Below are 21,993 nucleotides of genomic sequence, written 5' to 3' on the forward strand. Positions count from 1 at the left end.
AGAGTTGGACTAAAAGAAAGCTGAGCGCCAAAGAATTGATGCTTTTGAACTGTGGTGTTGGAGAAGACTCTTGAGAGTCCCTTGGACTGCAAGGAGATCCAACCAGTCCATCCTAAAGGAGATCAGTCCTGGGTGTTCATTGGATGGACTGATGTTGAAACTGAAACTCCAATACTTTGGCCACCTGATGCAAAGAGCTGACTCATTTGAGAAGACCCTGATGCTGGGAAAGATTGAGGGTAGGAGGAGAAGGGGACGACAGAGGATGAGATGGTTGGATGGCATCACCGACTTGATGGACATGGGTTTGGGTGGACTCCGGGAGTTGGTGATGGACAGGGAGGCCTGGAATGCTGCAGTTCATGGGGTCGCAGAGTGGGACACAACTGAGTGACTTAACTGCGCTGAACTGAGTGAGGGAGAAAGAGATGTCTGCAGGTGAGAAAGAGAAACATTTAAACAGATATCACAACGGAAATTTTGTAATGTTTCAAAACGAATTTGTGAACACAGTAAATACTTTCGTCAGAAAAGAGCATTCCGAAGAAGGAAACATGACGGTTTATCATTTATTCCAACAGCTCTGACGAGGACATCTATTGAGGTCGGATGAGCAACACAAAGATGAGTACACGGCAGTTGTGGATGTCTAGGGCTTCCCAGCCTAGTCTTCTCTGATGACCAAGCGCTCTATGAACGTGCTTTTATACACACTGCCTTTTCTTCACTGTAACAAGTGAGCCTTAAGTGTTTTCTATTTCCAATCCTACCTCATGTAAAGAACAGCAACGTTGGATTCAGAAAGGCTTGGGTTGAATTTTTACTGTTGCTATTTACTAGCTTTGTATGATAAATATCTTTTAAATATTTTTTTTCCTTTTCTATAAAATGGGATAATAATTCTTCACAAGTGGTCGTGAAGATTAAACACTGGGTAAGCCCACCAGTAAACAGCTGTCTTCCGTTCCCCCACTGGATTGTCAGCATCACAAAAGCAAAGTGTGGATTCTATTTCCTACAAGTGTGGATTCTATTTAGTTCCCCTTTCCTCCTCTTCTGCCCCAATTTCACCCCACTGATTTGTTGCTCCAACAACATTAATCTATCTATGATTTATCTAGTACTCTGCATTGCCATTTCATTTAATTTGAGAGAGAAAACAGCCTAAAACTTAAAGTGATACAATTTGTAGAGTTTCCTGCAATCACTGTTTCTCTCCAGACACATCTAAAAGAGAACATATTCCCTTTTTAAATCAAGTTTCGAAATCTGTACAAGCTCAGTTTGTGGTAGTATTAAAAACACTAGGGAATTTCCCGATGGTCCAGTGGTTGGAACTCTGCATTTCCAAGAGGTCCCAGATTCCATCCCTCACTAAGGAACTAAGATCCCACAAGCCAGAAGGCCGTGCAGAGTGGGAGAGAAAAAAAAAATAAAAACAAACAAAAAACCCTTAAGGACACTACATTCTCTTCTTACCTGTCTTATTTTATTACAAAAAAATCAGGGACAAGAAACTTCGCAAATGAAAAGGCAAAATTTACTTTGATAGAAAACAATTTTAATTAAATACAGGGGACAGTAGCAGTAAATATAAAACATAAAATTCAGTATGCAGGGAGGAGGGAACCCTAGAGAGCTGAAGAGGCTGAAGGGACATCCGCTGACAACAACTGATGCAAATCTGTATTTGAGACCTTCTCACAGACCTTAGAAGTAATACATACCTTGTTCTTGGTCACAGAATCTCACAGACACAGGAGCACAAAACATGCACTCAAACATGAACGCACGTTCAGACATCTACCCCTCCACACACATGGGGACACACACAGCCTGATTTAACCCTTTCACCCAGTTTGCCTCCCTCTGTATTCCTGAGGCCTTGAAAAAGAAAACTTCCGGCGTTCCACAAGGGCTTTGCAATTCCAGTGTGTACTGTCTTCCGGCTCTGGGTTTATAGGAGCTGTGGGATTAAGGGCCATTTGCTTCCTGGAGTCTAAACAGGCAATCATGGGGTTGGCTTCCCACTCCACTGTCCACTTATCAGGTGCAGACCTTCCCAACCAAGGAAACCTGGCTGCTGCTTTGATGTTTTATACTTCAGGTCGGTGGAGATCAAAAGAAAACCCTGAAAAGGATGCAACAACGAGGACGACGTCAAACTTGGGGGTGTGCAGCCATAGGATGTCTAAGTCTGCCTGAGGGGTGAGGGGTACAGGGCTTCCTTCCCGGGTCCTACTATATCATGCCCTCGTCTACCCCCACCTCCTTGTCAATGCCTCAGACAGAGGAACCGGCTATTTTGGATTCTTGTCACCTTAAGCAATTCTAGAAGGGGACATGGGGAGGGAATAGGGGGTGCAGAGTAGTACATGGGATTGGAGAATTCTGTCAGTATCTTACATCTACCTCCCCAAACCAAAAAGCCCCAGAAAGGAAGAAATAAGGTATTCTGAAGTTTGTGAATAATGATTGACCAGGAAACCACTTTACAGCAGATCCCTGAATCCAGAGGAGTGTCTTTGGTTCAGTCCAAAGTTTGCTCACTAGGGGAATCGGAAGAGCCAATCTGGTCTCGAATATGCCCTTTCCAGCTACACAAACCTTTTCACCTCTCTGAGTCTTCCTGCCCTCATCTATAAAATGGGATTCACAATCCCAGCCTTACAGTGTATCTTGTGGAACAAATAAAAGAAAGGGCACTAGTGCATCTTCTTGTACTGTGGCGTGGATAAACTTGGCTTCAGGGGGAAATCAGATTTGGTCCAATGCGGGTTTTTTGTTTTTTGTTTTTCTGGTGTGATTTTTAAACTCAGGTTTAAGGGCTTTTCATTATTTAAGAGCTATTAAGGGCTTTTCATTATTTAAGAGATATTTAAGAGCTAAATATCTCGTTTATAAAATTCCTTGGGCTGGGAAAAAACAAAGCAGAACAAAATAAAACAAAAAGTGAGCAAAATAGGAAGAGGCATTCTACGATGAAAAGAAACGGGGCAATTAATATTGATAATTCTTACCTCAAGAACTTCAATATCTGAATTGACGAGCGAGATTTTGTGTGGGTTGGGTAGAGGAAATCCTTGCTGTAATTTCGCTAAAATACAGAATAAGATGTGAAATAATTGGGCACCAGCATGGAAGATTTGGTAAACTTTTTAGTAAGAGACTAACAAAAAACTTTTCGATAATTTATCCTTCCACTCTTCCTGGTTCTGTGCCTTCAATTCCCTCTGATATATCCCTAGCATTTTCCTGAAAGAATGGTTAATTAATCTGTGCTTAATAAAAATGTACTTGCAACTATGTGTATCTGGATGGCAGAAAGAAAAAGATAGCAACTCATCCAACTTGTATTTTGAAAATACCTTAATCAGTGGGTCCTGAGAATATTTTGATTTCCAATACAAAACATATTTTAACCAAGCTGCACTCAAGATGCTACCGTTTGTGAACAATTGCAGTGTAGGTCTGGGATTGTCATTCCACTGTCTATTCCAGTGGTGATATTTGCATAAGAACCACAGAGACACCCTCAAAGAGAGCTTCATCTCATTTCTGGCTGACCCAAAGGAGACTCTTGACTGCCCAAGGAGAAGAGTTTTAATTTCCTTAGCTCAACCAGAGTTAGCGGTTCTTGCTTGCAAGTAGGGTTGCTAACAAGGCTTGAAGCTGGAATATTTAATTTCAAAGCCGTATAGTTGATGGTATCAACTCTGTCAATTCTGGCCCTGGCCTGGATTCATAATAACACATTAGCAAGTACAAGCTTCAGGATGGAAAGTCCGGGACAATCCCCAATATGTAACCAGTGTCCGAGTTACATTGTTTCCCCAGACTCCCTTACCGTTGGCTAGTGGGAGGACTCCAAAGTGGAGAATGGAGGACAGAATATTCTCAAACCTCAAGACCTAAAATGAAAGGGGAAACTGGATCAGTTGCTAAATGAGGGTATTTTGAAAGTACGATGCCTGGTTTGGACATGCACTCCCCAGACCTTATCAGAATGGGCAGCAATAATCAACATTCCCCATAGACATATTCTAGGTTTCCAGACACGGAAATCTATTTTGTGGAAAACCATTTTTGTAGGGTTTCCTAATTTTTGTTCCTCATTGAAGATGGGCATTTTTGCCTCTCTACACTGGATCATGGTGACAAAAATGCAGAGGGGCCACACAATGGCAGCAAATGTGGCAAGTAAGACAATCTAGAATGGCCAATAGATATTCTAGTTAGTGGTCTTTCATTAATTTATTAGGAACTCCCCTCGTAGGAGTTTCCCTGTGTTATGCTCTATAGTCAATGGCACCACCAGAGCATGCAATTTATCTTTAATAAACTAAGTAGTTGTATAATCTTAGCAAAATGCTTCCCTCATAGCTCAGTTGGTAAAGAATCCTCCTGCAATGCAGGAGACCTTGGTTCTATTCCTGGGTTGGGAAGATCCACTGGAGAAGGGAAAGACTACCCACTCCAGTATTCTGGCCTGGAGAATTCCATATACTGTATAGTCCATGGAGTTGCAAAGAGTTGGACATGACTGAACGACTTTCACTTCAGCAAACTGCTGGTTCCTGGGAAGACTCAGGTATTAAAAACAGACTATGATGAACTTCAGTTCATTTAATGAATGTTTTTTAAGCATCCTATATGCTTAGCAATAATAACCTTTTTGCAGCTTAGCAAGGATGGTTCTGAAGCAGACTTCCTAGGTGTATCTCTTGTTTTGATCACCTTACTGTGTGATGTTGGGGAAGTTCCTTAACCTCTCTGTGCCTCAATTTCCTCAACCATAAAGTGAAGATAATAATACTAATCCCTTGGGGTTTTACCAGGATTAAACAAGTTAATATTATGTAAAATTCCCTATATACACCATTGTCATTTTTTTTCAGAGATGTCTACAAACATTGCTAAATGCTCCTGAAGGGGAAAATTGACCCTAACTGAGAACCATTTCTCTATAACATAAGTGACATGTAGAGACAAGGTAGAGACATAAATTGGTGATTTGGCTGATCTTCCTGAAGCTTGGGGCAGAGGGTTTCCAAGTTGTATGTTGGGATGAGTTCTTCCAATTAGGAGGTCACCAAGCTAGACCACTCCAAAGAGGCATCTACACAACCAACCTTAACTTAATTTTAGGAGATGGGTAGAAAACCTTTGAAGAACAAACTGAGCCATGCCTAACAATTCATTTAGGGCATCATCCTTTGGTGGTCTGAATCGTAAGCTCTAGGGGATTATTTTATCCAAAAAAATGACATGTTCCTGAAAATGTCTGTTCCCTCCCCTAGCATTACATAGTCTTAACAATCATAAAAGTCTTTTTGAATATATACAAGGGAATTCCTCTCTTGCTTAATGGTTAATGGGCTTGGTGGATGTGTAGCTACATAAAGAATTTTAAAATCAAAGCCTACACTAAGAGGCAAAGAAAACAATTACCCAGTTACTATATAGATTTCTCCTTTTTCCCTAGGTGGGAGCTTGGAGAGCACTGATTCTTACCTCAATATTGCTGCGATTGGACTCTGGCAAAGAAAGGCGGAATCTGAAAATGAAACAAAACAACAAAAAACAATAGGAACAAGTTCAAGGAGGGAAGGCTTAAGAACAACCACATCAGTAGAAAGAAACAGAGATAAAAAGAAACAATTTTTTCCCTTCAATAAGTTATTATTCAGAAGCCACACAAACTTGTGAGAACATCGAGTTCTAGTACATCTTCCCCCCATATTTGCTGCTGAATAAGCAGCGCAGGAGAAAAGGAAACAAGGTGGGTTGCCCAAGTGCATTCGCTGTAAGGGACTTAACTGTTGCCAACTTGAAACACAGAACACTTTTGTTTTGGCTGAGATATGCAGTGTTTGACACCTTAGTCCTCCTACCAGGAGTCAGACCAGGCCCTGGCAGTGATAGTAACCAGCCCTAACCGTTGGGCCACCAGGGAATTTCCCAGAACATTCTTAACAAGCAGTCTTTAAGTCTTCTTGCCCTAAACTCAACCTTGTAACTTCCCCAAGTTAGACTGGCCCCTTATTAATAAATATGACAATGACAGTGATGACGAGAGTGGTGGTGACATGGACTCTTCTAGAAGCTATATAAACATTTAAAATACAATCTTCCCAATGACTCTGTGAGTGATGCTACTATTACTGCCCCTTTGGCAGACAAGAAAACTGATGATCAAGGAGTTCACAAACAACATCTAAGTGTCTCCCTATCTATGCCCCTCTTCAATAAGGTGTGGCCACTTTATTCGGCTGTGCCTCTCCCAAAAATATTTCTGCTATAACATTTAAGAAATAAATGTGCATGGAAGAGGTAAGTTTGCTTATTATCAGCCAATATCATGTTAGTATGAATTAGGCTTTGAGGTTTCTTTAAAGTGACAGCTAAGAGCAAAAACTAGAAAGACTGTTAATTCTGACAAGGATCAGAAATGGTACCAGAGGGAACTTTTCAGATATAGTGTTTCCATCTCAAGGGGTGCAGGTTCAGTTCCTGGTTGAGAGATTAAGATCCCACATGCCCTGAAGTGCGGCCAAAAAAATAAATTAAAAAAAAAAAAAACAGAAAAGAGATGATATCAGAGGCCCTGTGGCTCAGATTGATCTTACTAGAAAGTGAAGACCAGAATTTTTAAGGCATCCTTGAAGGAAGTAAGCTGAGCAGTTGAACATCACTTTAAGATACTGCTGGGGAAATGTGAGGTGGATGCCTCCCCCTGGTCAACCTGCTTCTTATGAGGGACAGTCTAGGGCAGTCTAGAAATTCGGCCTACACGAGAGAGGAACACACCTGTGAGTCTCCTTTCTGTTCTTCCATGACATCCCCAAACCATGAGTGGTTACCATCTGAGGTTCCTACAAACCAGCTGTCCTCTTCTTGGGCACGCGTGTTCAGTTGCTAAGTCGTGTCTGACTCTTTTGAGACCCTGTGGACTGTAGCCCACCAGGCTCCTCTGTCTGTGGGATTATCCCAGCAAAAATACTGGAGCCAGTTGCCATTTCCTACTCCGGGGGATCTTCTCGACCCAGGGATGGGACGCGTGTGTCTACTGTGTCTCCTGAGTTGGCAGGCGGATTCTTCACCACTGGGCCACCTGGGATTACTTCTGTTTCCTAGTTCTCAATTTACCCTGCTAGTTTGAAGTGAAGTGAAGTCGCTCAGTCGTGTTTGACTCTTTGCAACCCCATGGATTGTAGCCTACCAGGCTTTTCAGTCTATGGGATTTTCCAAGCAAGAGTACTGGAGTGGGTTGCCATTTAATGGACAAGTCTCACTAACTAAACTCTTCCTGTCCTGGCTCTGAAAAACACAAAAGCTCAACTCAGACCACTAGGTGGCAACCAACTTCACTCCTTTGACCTTGTATTCTGCACTTGGCCCCTAACCTGTTACTTCAAGCCCTGCAGTGCTGGGCTGTGTATATTCGCTCAGTCACGTCTGACTCTTTTCGACCCCATGCACTGTAACCCGCCAGGCTCCTCAGTCCATGAGGATTCTCCAGGCAGGAATACTGGAGTGAGTTGCTATACCATCCTCCAGGGGATCTTCCCAACCCAGGAATTGAGCCCAGGTCTCCAGCATTGCTGACGGATTTTTTTACAGTCTGAGGCACCAGGGAAGCCCTAAAGTCCTGCTACTAGCAGCTAATTTTTATTAGAGAAATACAGAGTAGCTGGAGAGAAAGGGAGCTCAAATAGTTCTATGTTTCAGGCATATTAAAGTATAACCTATTTTATTTAATTTTGGCTATGCCACATGGCATGCAGGATCTTAGTCCCCCCACGAGGGACTGAACTTGCATCCCCTGTATTGGAAACATGGAGTCTTAACCACTAGACTTGATAGTCCAGGTAAAGCCTATTTTTAAGGGTTTGGGGGTTTCCATGGCTGTCTGGTGGTTGACTTCACTCTGTCACTGTAGGGGGTGCGGGTTTGAACCCTGGTCAGGGAACTAAGATCCTGCGTGCCACATGGCAGAAAGAAAGAAGAGAAGAGAAAAAGAAAGGAACGTTTTGGAGGTTTATTGCTCTGATCGAAAACCAGAGCTAAACTGCAAATTTTAAAACACAGCAAAAGAAAAATTTTCTTCATATTCTGAGTTAATGTAGCAAGTGTGGCATGCTGAAGGCCGAGTGGACCAAAGTGCAGACACTGGCAATGCCTTTCCTGCAACCCTGTGGCCGTGGCAGACGTTGACAATGAATCCCTGCACGCAGTCCCTATAATAATTGCTTCTCGCTTTGCCCTCTGACTATAAGCTCCCTGTGGGTTGAGATCCAGTCTGAATTCCCTTTGTATTCCTAGGACTGAGTACAGAGCGTGACATATATCACACATAGTTTTCCCTCATTCACTCGTTGACTCTTCTAGCAGATATCTATTGAATACCTAGTAAATGTCAGCCCTGGAACTGGGACCAGAGATAGAAATGTGAGTAAAAATCAAACACAGTCACTATCCCATGTAGTTTGCAGCCCAGTGGGAAGGCAGACGTTAACCAAACAATCGCACTGATGAAGGCTTAATTAAAGGTTAGATAAAAACTCTGAAGGAAAGAAATGCGTTCATTGAGGTAAATGACAAAAGAACCTGATCTAACTTGGTGGATGCAGTAAGGTATCCAAGGAAGGGCTGTGTCCTAGAGTTGGCATAAGAAGGATGAGCAGGATTAAAAAGGCAAAATGGAGAAGGAAGGGGGAAGGGGTCTGGGCAGAGGTTGCAAAGGTCTGCGTAGAGAGAACAGAAAGCTAGGGAGAGAGCTGCAGTTTGATGCTAGACAGACAGACTGTGGCTGGCTGTCTGACCAGGCTAGACCACTCAGGCCATGTTAGAAATTTCATGTTTATCTGGAAAGGAATCTATGGAAGGTTTCTAAGGAGGGGCGGGGGATGTCAGTGCTCTGTAAAGACCACTCTAGTTGCACACGGAGAAAAGATTGGCAGGGTGAGGATCCCAGGTGCTTCTTCTATGCTCAGTAATGTGCTAGGCAATGTGAAGAATTTTATTGATATCTGTATTTTTGAGGGATGGGGAGAAGCTGTATGTGCAGAAAACAATTATAGGATATTACAAAACAGCTTGTATTCAGGTGCTGTTTTATGGGTTTACACACTACTTGTTGCAGGAATTCTGGGAAGGTGCGAAAAGGTGATAAGACCAGAGTGGATTGTGTGTGTGTGTGTGTGTATAATATGGGAGGAAAATAAACTGTCCTTTGAGAGAAGCACTCTGTATACTACCACGTACAAGCACCTGTTGCTTAGCACCCAGTACTGTAATTGCTTGTTAATCTGAGTATTCTGCTCACTAAGCTGAGGACCCAGAAGGTAGAAACTATTGTTTTTCTCTCAACTCTCTGTATTAAGAACAGGGCAGAACATATACTTGGTGCTCTATAAATTCTTACTGAGTGTATGTATGGATAAATGAGCAGATAAAAGATGGATGGGAAAGTGTATATTTCAGGGTCCGCAACCCCTGGGCCATGGACTGGTGCTTGTTAGGAACGGGGCTGCCCAGCAGGAGGTCAGCCACGGGTGGCAATCAGTGCCGTTTGTTCCCCGTTGCTCCCCACTGCTGGCAATGCTGCCTGAACCATCTCTCCCCATCCCTTCACCCCCACCCCGGTCCATGGAAAAATCTTGTCTTACACAAAATCAGTCCGTGGTGCCAAAAAGGTTGGGGACCACTGGTCCGATGGACTGAGGTCACCTTGAGGGTGAGGCAGCTGAGCAGTATGTTCGCTTTAGGGAGGGAAGACAGGCTGGTTTGAAAGGTAGGACCAGATGCTGAAGATCTTGAAAACCCTAGGCTGTGAATTTAATCCAATGATGAACACTTTTGAGGGGAGGCATATGTTGAGCCTCCTCCAGAAGTAAAGGATTCTCTCTCTGAGGAAAAGTTTCCCAGTATTTTAACTCCATTGCTTTCTGCAATCTAGAAATCTGCCCTCCCACCAATGAGATTGGGAGAAAGGGAAGAAATCATTGGGGGTTGCTTCTCCAAGAGGGGCTCCCACTGTGGCCTTCCTTTCCCCTGGCCTCAACCGTAGTTCAGTGGGAGGGTGGAGACGGAAATCAGCCCGGTTGCCAAGCCTGAGCTCTGCTGGCCTGTCTGAGCACCGTTCCAACAGAAACTGAATCCATTCTTCCCAGACCTGTTTTCCTTTCTGTTTCTCACCAGATGGCTCACGCTGGGAAATGTTTATCTGCCCAACTGTGAGAAGTCGAGTTGGGTGTGATACTATCTGCTTGTAGTCAGCTATATTTGCATTCTCTGATGGTGCTGCGTGGGAGAGGTAGTAGGGCAACTGTGTGTGTGTGTGTGTGTGTGTGTGTGTGTGTACGCATATGCATGCACACGCACCTGTGTGTATGGTAGTGGGGTGGGGTGCAGTTTGGGAGCATCCAAATTCTTGATTATGGGAATGTCAAAAAAATGTTCCAAACTCTAAATGGTTGAGCAGTCATGTGCACTGGATTGCCCTGAGCTTTACACGTGATTAAGAAAAAGGGTTAGAATTAAGTGATCTGTATGAAGGCCAAAAAAGGGAAAGTGTTGTTTAATTTAGTCTCTGAATTAGTCTCAAAAACACCTATTACATGACCAATCTGGACTGGAGTTACCTCCAAATAGAACCGTTTAAAAAAAAAAAAAAAGGACTCAAATGTAGAAAGAGCTGTAACCCCGAAGGCCAACTCTGCAGCTTTTAAGATCCTCCTGACTTGTCATGTCTCTTCGGACCAATTTTTCCCGTTTTATTTGGCCAAACTTTGATCCCAGAATGGGGAAAGAATAAAGCCCTACCACTAGTTACAACAAAGTTTCTTGAGCACTGATTATGTGCTGGGAGCTGTGCTTTTCACACATTCTCATCTCTACCAGTGGCTTCCCTGGTGGCTGAGACGGTAAAGCCTCTGTCTACAATGCGGGAGCCCCGGGTTCGAGCCCTGGGTTGGGAAGATCCCCTGGAGAAGGAAATGGCAATCCACTCCAGTACTATTGCCTAGAAAATCCCATGGACAGAGGAGCCTGGCAGGCTGCAGTCTATGGGGTAACAAAGAGTCGGACACGACTGAGTGACTTCACTTCAGCAATACGACACTCTAAACAGGGGCTGTGTTATGCTGAGGAAGAAACTGATTCTTAGAGGGGTCAGTGGACTTGTACAAGGTCACAAGTCAGCAAATGACTGAGGCAGAATTCACAATGAGACACGCTTGACTCCAGAGCCTGTGCTTCTAATTGGACATACCAAAGAAGTCAAGTTTGTTACTAATACTCCAGCTTTCGCTTCTTTAGCTTTCCTTGGCCGAGTTTCATTTAATGCAATGAGAAAAGGGCTGTGCGCTTTTACCATTTTAGGACATGCAATGCCAGTGTCTTCTCTTTTTTTCTATCAGTACTTAAAATTGAGAAAGGACTTGCTGCCTATTTCAGTTTAACCTGACTCCATGCTCTTAGTTTCCTCCTCCAGGCAAGGATATTTATTTTATAAGTTGAAGGTCTAAGTGTCATTTTCTAAGTCTTGGCTATTAATCACATCGAATATAATATAATGTAGCAAGTAAACAAACACGCATTGCTCTGAAGACTCACTCAGATTCAAGTTCTAGCTCTGCCATTCAATAGCTCTGTGACTCATGTAAAAAACTATTAATAAACAGAAAGCTTGATTAAATAGAGTCAGGAAACCAGAAGGGGGAGCGCTCATACCCTGGAACAACAGAGAGTCCAATAGGAAGAAGGAAGCCTCCTCTTATTTTCTAGCAAGGATTCAGTTGAAGAAAAGTTATGGACTCTTTAGTACAGCCCTCTTGACTTCCTTGTCCCCTCTGTAAAAGGGTTCTCCTTCCTTTGCCGTGTGGGGGCTTGTACAAGTCTCTCCATGGTTATAGACCCCAAAATGCAATTCTCTGCTTGTCCCAAATTAAACCATGTTTGCTGGAGAAATATCTGGCAGTCCATTTATGTTGGTTAACACTTAGTTAATTGACCCATATAAACCATAAAATGGGGATAATAAGCTTCCTCTAGGATTAATCATTCAGTCTACAGACATGGTGCTGGGTTCTGGAGATACAGGCTGTGAGGTTTAAATAGTATATGTGTGGTGCTTGGCACAGGACCAGCAGATAGTAAAGGCTCAATAATGAAGAGTAGTTATAAATAATAGAGCAAAAGGCTATTTCTCTAGTAGCCATCACTGGGCAGGAGGCAGAGGAGTGAGGTATTTTCTGAATAAAACTCTTGAAATACTCGAATAATTGAATATTGCCTTCCCTTGACTGAAGCCAGCATCCAAGTTTTAAATTGCCATCTTTTTTTTTAAAGACACTAAACATGCACTTTACATTTATTAACTCACGTATTCCTTACAAGTCTTTAAAGTAGGTTATACTACATCATTTTATAGAGGAGAAAATGTAGGCCCAGAGACATTAGGAAACTTGCCTGAGATCCCACAGCTAATGATATCTGGGCTAGGACCTGAACCAGCTATTCTGAGCCTGTGATTTCACCTCCGCTCTAAACTCTCCACCTTGGATTCGCCTCTGATTTCTACATCTTATATCTAGGGAGCCAGCCCTGAGCAGCTCCAGAGAGCCACCCTCAGGAGAGGATGGTTAGGAAGGCTATGTGTTCTGGGGGGATATGTTCAGAGGCCGTGTGTCCCCTGGTTCTTCTCAGGGGTGTTTCACTGATCCCCGTCCTCTTTACACCTCCTCCTGCTGTGTCTCTATGATGTGTGTGTGTGCCTGAATGCTAAGTGGCTTCAGTTGTGTCTGACTCTTTGCAACCCTGTGGACTGTAGCCTACCAGATTCCTCTGTCCATGGGATTCTCCAGGCAAGAATACTGGAGTGGGTTGCCATGCCCTCCTCCAGGGGATCTTCCCCACCCAGGGCTCAAACCCACATCTCATATCTCCTGCATTGGGGCAGGCAGATTCTTTACTACAATGCCGCCTTTCCTAGTGCCGCCTGGGAAGCCCCTCTATGATGTCACCTAGCAAACCAGCTCCCCCTGCAAAGCCTCTCTCCCAGAGCCCAGGAGCAGAGGCGTGGGCGTGTGGGAGACAGGGTTACCACTCTTGCTGCCAAAGATTAAAGCATTCTGTCAGCCCAGCTCTGCTCCTTTGCAGCCTTGCTTCTGGGTCTGGCTGGACCCGAGCGATGCCAGGCCCACCAGCCTTGCCCCCAGTCTGTTCACTGCCTGAGGCTTGCTGTTGTACCACAGCAGGAACCACCCTCAGACTCAATGCATGTGACCTGTGCAGTGCTCAGAAGGACTCCGTGCTCAGTTTAATGCCCTGCTGTCTCCATCTTGCAGCTCTCACAGTACTGTGACTCAGGCACACCAGCTTCCAAATTCTGTCCTTTCTCATGGCCTAGCTCAGATACTGCCAGCTCCTCACTTCCATCCTTTTCCCCTCTCTCTTCCTGCTCTCTGGCTTCTACCCTCTCAACCATTAAAACTGCCATCTCAAAGATCACCCATCAGGGTTAAGAAATTCATCAGCCTTGATCTTCTAGAAACAGGGCTACATCATGACATCTGGAGGCCTGAAGCCTTTGGGAGTTCTTCCTCCACAAAAACAAAACAAACCAAAACAAAAACAAGCAAACAAAAAATTAAAACTGATCTTCGAAGACTGATGTGTTATAAAGTCATGGTATAGTACAGTCTGGATTGAATTCATTTTAAATTTCTTATTTTAAAATATATTAAAACATTTTCATGAGTCCCTGAAGTTTCATAGGCTCTGGGCACCATGTCTATTAATGGAGAAGTCAGTCCTTCTTTGAAAACCTGGGTAAAGTTGAGGAGAAAGCCCTCATGAAACCTTTTATCTCTGGGAAACCACACTACTTTTTGCTTTTATCACTCCTTTTATTGGAAAAGCAACACAGTTTTAAAATTTTTTTTAAAAAACAGCTGACTCATAATCTCATATCCTAACACAATCCTTCATTTGTAATTCACTTTCTAGTCGGATGGAAAGCTGTTTTACATGGTTGATTGTTGTGTTTATACAGTTCTATATTCTGCTTATTTCATTTTGTATTATTTTCCTGAACATATTTTCCATGTTCCTACAATAGTCTTCTTAGCCATCAAGTTGACTTATGGTGATTGACTTTTCTCCTCTGTTGGTTTCCCAGTCTTTTTAGATTCTGATTTGTCTATTTTATTGCTTCCTCTTCCTCCTTTCATGGATTTAATCTGTGCTATCTGATTCTGTATATCCTCACTCCTAGGTTGTCTGGTTCATGACTTCCACGGGCTTTATAAGGGCTAAAGACAATGGGCTTTGAAGATGATCCTTCCCAGTGGCAGTTAGTGTTCAGTGATCTGTGTACATGACGTGCTCCAGCTCTTTCACACTGCATGGCTTGCATTTGAGAGCCAGCCAGGCCATGGGGCATGGTCTAGCTAAACTCTACACTCTAGTAATGGGATCTGAATGTTAGAGACTGAAGGTAACTCAGAAGTGATTCTTTACGACTTCATTATTTTACAGATAAGGCAGCTGAGGTTCAAAGAGGTTAAAAGACTTGATCATGGTTCTGGAACCAGGGAGCAGGGGTTTGAAACTTCATTCCTTGACCTCAAAGTTTCATTCTCTTTCTTCAATAGCATCTATTTTAAATTTGTTGAAAAGGAAATTCACTTTTTATTGCTATACTATTAGAATGAGAATTTACATTGTAGAATTAAACTTATGCTAATTTTGTTGCCAGATTTATCTGAATATTGTTTATTGGGAAGAAAAACAATTTATAATACAATTTTCAGTTAGGTCCATACTTTGAAATTATCTGGACTGTTACAGGAGAAATGCTCAATGATTCATGTCTATTGGATGATAACTTCACTTGTGTTGTGAATGTTCACTTGTCTCTTGGCCTGTTGATTCACTTGTTACTACCATCCAACAGTCATATCAACTGAGCTTACCTGTTCAGAGATAAAGAGCAGATCAGTCTTTGTCCCAGAATAGCCAGGGCAACATTGGTACTAGCAACCTGCAGAGAACAAAGGCACTCATTAGTAAGATGAGTGAATTTGTCCATTTTGGCCACAAATATCACTAGCCAGAGCAGAAACATAAACTTTACTTTCATCTAAAAAAAATATTAAAAAGAAACAGCGCTTGAAAATACTGCCTTGCAGGTAGGAAGACTAACTATAAAGACTTTCTGTTTGAAGATCTCCTTTAAGTTATTTTTCATTTTCTTCTAATCTGTCTTTTCCATGCATGTGTATGTGTGTGTGTGTGTGTATGTGTGTGTGTGTGTGTGTGTGTGTGTGTGTGTGTAGCATCGCACTTAGGTACATTGTTCAGTCATTTTCTCTCAGATTGCATTTGGCCTTCATCTACTCAAATAAACTTGAACTCCACCCTGATAGACTTATTTGAAAAAAAAAGAAATTTGGTTATTAATGTAACTGAAGCAGAGGAAAGGGCACACAGCATGTGGGGAAGGGTTGGGAGCTATTGAATGAGAGCTGGCCTCCATAACTTCCTCTACCTCAGTCTCAACCCGGCCCCCTCCCCTAATTGATGGAGCTCATCCCATCCTTCCAAACACTCGGCAGAGCCTCCAGGTCAGTGGTCTACTGCACAGACAGGATTGGTATCCATAGGCTGCCCTCCTGACCCCACAGACTTACAAAGTCCATGGAAACGATGGTTTCCGCAGTTGAGTTCTTGGGCTGGGTGAGTATCATGATGGAGGCGGGGATGTCCAGGGTGAAGTTACCTGGTAGTAAGCTGATCACAGGAGGCTCTGTTGCCGTGACCTGTACCATGAAGGGCTGGGACAAGATGTAGAGTTCTGCAATCTGTCCACATTCAGGGAAAGAGACAGAGATCGGGAGTCATGAGATGAAGAGGAGCTATCACAAATCTGGGGTGGCCTGTGGTGATTAATCTTACATCATCACAGTTAGAAAAGAGCTCTTTAATAATAATACCAATAACAACATAGCAATAAGAACAGCTGGCAGGTACTGAACATATACTGTGTGTCAGGCACATGTCAGGACTCTCAGTATTATTTCATTCAATCTCCACAAAATCTTTGTGAGGCAGGTTCTATCAGGATTCCCATTTCACAGCTAAAGAGAGTGAGCCTTAGAGAGATTAAGTAATTTTCTCAAGGTTTCAGGCAGATAAGTCGTAGAACTAGGGTTCAAGTCTAGGTCTATCTGACTTAAGATCCTTGCTCTAAACCCAGGATGCTACACAAGCACCTCTGGGTCCTCCATGGCAAACCGCAGCCTTTCAATACACTGTGCCCAATACTCAGGTGCCACGCCACCATGATCTTAGTAGTTGCTTTGCTAAGGTTTCAAATGGGCTCCTGGTTGCTCGGATGGTAGAGAATCTGCCTGGAATGCGAGAGCCCCAGATTCGATCCCTGGGTCGGGAAGATCCTCTGGAGAAGGGAATGGCAGCCCCCTCCAGTATTCTTGCCTGGAGAATTCCATGGACAGAGGAGCCTGGCAATCTATAGCCCATAGGGTCGCAAAGAGTTGGATACGACTGAGTGGCTAACACTACTATTACTAAGGTCACAAATGTAAGCCCTGTTCCTTCCTTTCCCACTTCAACTAATTATTTCAAGTGTGGTGGAACTTACAAAAGGAGCAGAGGATTTATTCTGTGAATTTACAATGTCTTCACTAGAAACTTGCATTGTTCAGTTTGATATTTGATTAAAAGACAAAACTCTTGGGACTTCCCTGGTAGTCCAGTGGCTAAGACTCCATGCTTCCAATGTAGGGGGCCTGGGTTCAGTCCCAGGTCAGGGAATGATATAGATCTCACACACCATAGCTAAAGATCCCGCATGTGGCATGATAAATAAATAAGTACTTTTTAAAGGACAAAACTCTTAAGAAGGGAAATACGGATGCAAGCTTGAACCAAAAAGGAATACAAAGTCTTCCAGAAGTAACTGCAATGAAAGCAAATACACCATTAAGGAGCCAAACCCTGAGCACTCACCCGGGTGAGCATGTTGCCAAGGGCTTGAGAGTTGTGAAGCAAATGGTTGGAAATCTGGAAAATGAAGAACATCGTGTCACTGGAAGGTTTATACCTGGCTTGTATTTTCAGGGAAAATGCAGCATTCTCTATAATTTTTATGAATCATGAAGCTGTTGCACCAGAAATGCTTAGTGTTTGAAGGTGATCTATCATTTCATAGCCCAACCACAGGAACTCAGAGGCCCACAGAAGTAAAGTGGGCCCTTAGGTCCACACAGGAAGTTACATCGCTTTGCAAAGTACCTTTTAACCTTGGGAACACAGTGTACATCATATAGGTATGACCCAGAGGTAAATGTTTTACAGTGGTTAACAAGAAGTCTTGTTTTATTGCCCTCATTTTCAGACTTTACTGAGATAAACAATGCATAAGCAATTTATCTTCACAGATGAACGGTTTTCAAGCCTGAAACTAGAAATATCTCATTCTCAGCGGTGTCTGGGAGCTGGTGTTGCCACCAGCATTTTGAACATAAGATTTATAACTACATGTATAATTTGGACCTAGAGAATGGAAAGAGTCATAAGGGATGCTCAGTGAAAGCTGTTAGGTGACTGGCTGGAGAAAGTGTTCTCGTTACAAAAGGGAGGGCGTGACAAAGAGGATCAGTGAATATCTGTGCTATTCACTGATCATTGTAGATGTCAACTGTAATTACCAATAGGAGAAATCTTTATGTTGGCATAACACAAACAATAATAATAAACACGTATGGAGCATGTACTCTGTGTTAGGTATTGGCCTGAATACTTCACATATATTTAAAGCTCTTTAATGCCCCAAACAACCCTATGTGTAAGGATTTATTATTATTCCCATTTTCCAAATGATGAAAATCTGGCATAGAGATGTGAGGTACATTGAAACTGCCAAAATTTCACAGGTATTCATCACAGGTAATAAGTAGTGAAGGGGGTTCTTAGTATTATTTAAGATCAATCTAGAAGAACATAAAAAGCTGAAACTGGCGGAACTGGAAAGCCAGCAACTCTCCAACTAATATCAACATTCATTCTGCAATCCCTTTATTCATCATCCTGCTAGAAGTGATAGTGTCTACAAAGGCCCGGGAATAAGAACATAACAACCCCCGTAATGGGATACTTAAAATAAGATCAAATGTCGGTGTAGATTGTTATCATCCATTAACATTCCTCACCTCTTTTGTGGTGAGAGTGAAGCTGAAAGCCCCAGCTGTAAAATAAGCATAGGACGCAGACTTAAAGAAATATTTGGAGATCCCGACGTAGAGCATAGAGTCACTGCGTTCCGGGAGCACAAAAGGAACTGATGGGAAGGGGGGATATTGAAGAGTTTTCAACGGGTAGAAAACGCCCTGTGGGGAAATAGAAAGACCAGTGTATTAGGGGAAGACTCAGCTGTGCAGGATTAAAAGGAGGTGGACCCACTCAAGCCAGAATATGGAAAATCGCAGAAACTCAGTAGGGATGAGAAAACCATGAGTCCTCTGACTCCTTGACTACGGACTATGTTTCAATGCTTTGATGACTTCTTGAGCACATCTGAGCATGTCTTGTTCACCCTAGGATGTAATCTGGTGAGAATGTCCTTTTTGGTCCCCTTCTCAGAGAAAGGAAGGCAAGTGCCTGTGTCTGGTGGGGACAGCTCTGGATAGTTCCCGAAGTGCCACATAGAGAATTAGAGATGTCAAACCTCTGATCTACAAAACCCATGACTTCTGAGCATCTGGGGCATCACAGACACAAAAGGACCCAGGACGCTATGTGGCTTAAAGAGTTTTAGTGACATTTTAAAATGCTGACCTCATTAGCTATAGGTTGTTATTACAAAATGGTGTCTTGTGTAACATTTAACTGATTTGAATGACTGAGTCCTTGAAACATAAGTCTGTATGCATTTAAAAAAACAATGATATTAACTTTGGAGCAAACTAAATGTAACCACAGTTACATTTTCTAGAATCAGCAAACACCATTATTATATGCTATTGGCCCTGACCAAGATCAGCAGCCCTCAGTTAAATTCACTAAGCTGAGAGTTAGGAATAAGTAGAAGTATCAATATTTACAACATACCGATCTGTTGAGTTCTAATAAATGCAGACTATCTTACTTGCTGGCTCTTAGCCTCAAACCTTACTCCCAGAAGTAAAGACAACATGATACTTTTCTTGAAGAAGGCGGACATATGTTACGTAATCCAAACAATCATTTACCAATCAAGAAAGTGTTCAAGAGTCTTTTAAAGGAACATAAACGTGAGAGAATTCCTTGAAAGAAAATTAAATTATTGGAAGAGAACGTATATTTCTGTCTGCACATAATGTTTGTTCCTCGAATATTGGCTGTTAATGGCCAAAATCAGAACTCTGATGATGACAAAATTACCTTCAAATTCAGGTCAAAGTAATTCTCAGTAATTTCTGGGGAACTGACTAGGGAATAATCCAGCAGAGTATAGATGTCAATCTTTCTTAAAACTATAAAACAAAGAAAAAAGAAAATTTACATTCATACAGGTATAGTATAACCACGATTAATGTTTACCCAGAACAATATAATTCTGAACCTTCTGTTATTTAAAACAAAAATTAACTATTATCCTATTTCTTAAGTAACACTTGCTCACTTTTCAAAACTCAGGAAAAATAGATAAATCAAAAGAAGAAAGTAAAAACTTCCATTTGTCACGTTGCCCTGAGAGAAACATCGATAAAATTCTGGCTGTTGTTCAGTCACTAAGTTGTGTCTTGACTTTTTGCAAACCCATGGATTGCAGCACCCTAGGCGTCCCTGTCCTTCACCATCTCCTGGAGTTTGCTCAAATTCATGTCCATTGGTACACCAGATTTTCGTCCATATCCTTTTATACATGCTCCCAGAAGTGAAGAAATTTGCCCACAGCAAGCTGGGACATGGGACTCTTCCCCTGGTTCTTTCCTCATCTTTTCTACATCTTCTTACTCTCTCCCTACCTCGCCAATCTATTATTTTTTATTCTTCTATCTGCATCCATTCATCAATCCATCTGTCCAGACACCATCTCCTTTCATCCCTTATTTATTAAACTACTGTGAGTCAGGGACACAGAGAAGAGTCAAAGTTCCTCCCCTCAAGGAACTCGAGGTGGAACAGGAAATTAACACAATGTAATAGGAGCAGACCTATAGCTGAGCTCCGGATGGTCCGGCTACAAACTGAGCCTTATAGTCTTCCTCACCTTGGCATCAATAAATCCACTTCTTCCAGTTTTCCAGGTGCCCAGCATAAACCCTGGGGTCATCCACCCCTGACTCTTTTCGTGATCCACATTCAACGTGTCAGCAAGTACCACTGTCACTACCCTCCAGGTACGCCTGGAACCTGAGCACCTCTCACCATCTTCCTCACTCCATCCAGGCACCTCCCTTCCTTGCCCGTATGGGTCACTGCAGGAATCTCTTAAGTGGTCTCCCTGTCCTACAATTAATAGAAGCCAGCATGATCTTAAAATATAAGCCAGGGCATGCAAGGTGCGACCAGGACTCTCCAACAACTTCTCATCTCAGACCAAGAGCCAGCCTTCGTGATGACCTATAGAGCTCTGAAGCTCTAAACATCTGCTTTCCCCTCTTTGACCCTGTCTGCTGATACCTCCCCCTCGTTCCTTCTGTTTCCAGTATGGTCTCCTCACAGTTCCTCCAAGGCACTCAGCATGCTCCCACAGGGGCCTTTGAGCTTGAGTTTTCCTCTGACTGGAAAGTCTTTCATCCAGATTTAGGAGCAGCTGCTCCCTACTTCATTCAGGTCCTTACTCTAATGCCACTGATCAGGGGTGCCTTTCCCAGCCAGGCTATTTTAAACAACCCCACCCCCACCCCTGCCCCCCCGCCAGCCAGTTCCTTCCCTGGTTTAGTTTTCCTCTTACCATTTATGGCAATGATACTGTAGATGTTACTAATTATCTTGCTGGCTGGCTGTCTCCTCTCACTGGCCCCACAAGGGCAGGTATCTCTGTCTCCTAGGCTTATTGCTGCATCTCCAGCACCAAGAATAGCACCCAGCCTATTCCAGGGGCTCAGCACATCACTGGGGGATGAGTGGATGGAGTGCAAAGAGATAGAAACACCCAGAGTATCATGCGAGCGCTGAGGAGCTGGAACTATGCCTGAGCTGAGCCTTAAAAGATAAAGAGGAGGGAATAGGACAGGGAATGGCTGAGGGACAGGAAGCAGAAGGAGCTGGGCTTAGCACAGGTACTCAGTGAATATCTCTCAAGTGAATAAATGGATGAAGAGGGGAGAAGGCTTTTCTAGGCAGAGAGGACAGCAGGGCGGGAGGCAAGGGTGGGAGGCAGGAGAAGCAGTTTGATGGCTGGAGCAGCTAGAGGAGAAGGATGAAGTCCAGAGAGGTGAGAAGGAGGCGGACCATGACAGGCAGGGCTTGTAGCCCATGAAAAGGGATTTGGACTTGATCCTGAAGGCAGCTATAGGAACCGCCAAAGGGATTAGAACCAGGGGTAACTGGTCAGGATGAGCATCCATCATTCTGAAGAGGATGGATTTAGTACCAGAGCTGGGATTCAAGCTCACGAGAGTTTAATCCTCTGCCTTGCATCTTGTCTCCCAAAGGCATCTCCTCCTGCGGTGAAGCTAGCTAACCAGCAGAAAAGAGCAGGCCCTACACACTCAGGTCAGTCCCCGCATGCCCCTCCCTGCAGTGGCACTAGTTTGCAGGGGGGAAAGCAGACCGGAGAGCTGGAGCAAAGCCCACCTGGAGAGCACCTGAGTGCGGGGTGGGAGAAGAAGCACCCGGAAGAGACGGCTCTAGGACTCACCCTCCAGCATGCTGAGATTGGCATTCAGCGCCTCCACCTCACCTGTGATAATGGGACAGAGCTGGCCATAAAAGGGAAAAAAAATGCAGGTTATCACATTGTACCGGACATCTCTG

The 21,993-nt window shown here is 43.3% G+C and overlaps 1 protein-coding gene across 1 annotated transcript in view; it reads right to left on the reverse strand.

Annotated features, from left to right (window-relative positions):
- Nucleotides 1-1,539: 1,539 nt before the first annotated feature.
- The window catches only part of BPIFC (BPI fold containing family C), a 56,068-nt gene continuing 35,614 nt past the window's right edge, over nucleotides 1,540-21,993 (reverse strand). Inside the window, exons 9-18 of the mRNA XM_027965837.3 lie at nucleotides 21,878-21,938; nucleotides 19,450-19,541; nucleotides 18,240-18,416; nucleotides 17,038-17,091; nucleotides 15,699-15,869; nucleotides 14,982-15,049; nucleotides 5,515-5,557; nucleotides 3,848-3,911; nucleotides 3,021-3,097; nucleotides 1,540-2,131 (exon numbers count right to left, since the gene is read on the reverse strand). Coding sequence (XP_027821638.3) covers nucleotides 2,012-2,131; nucleotides 3,021-3,097; nucleotides 3,848-3,911; nucleotides 5,515-5,557; nucleotides 14,982-15,049; nucleotides 15,699-15,869; nucleotides 17,038-17,091; nucleotides 18,240-18,416; nucleotides 19,450-19,541; nucleotides 21,878-21,938 — 927 coding nt within the window. The 3' untranslated portion in view covers nucleotides 1,540-2,011. The remainder of the gene's footprint in view (nucleotides 2,132-3,020; nucleotides 3,098-3,847; nucleotides 3,912-5,514; nucleotides 5,558-14,981; nucleotides 15,050-15,698; nucleotides 15,870-17,037; nucleotides 17,092-18,239; nucleotides 18,417-19,449; nucleotides 19,542-21,877; nucleotides 21,939-21,993) is intronic.

Source organism: Ovis aries, chromosome 3, assembly GCF_016772045.2.
Source record: "Ovis aries strain OAR_USU_Benz2616 breed Rambouillet chromosome 3, ARS-UI_Ramb_v3.0, whole genome shotgun sequence".
NCBI classification, from domain to species: domain Eukaryota; kingdom Metazoa; phylum Chordata; class Mammalia; order Artiodactyla; family Bovidae; genus Ovis; species Ovis aries.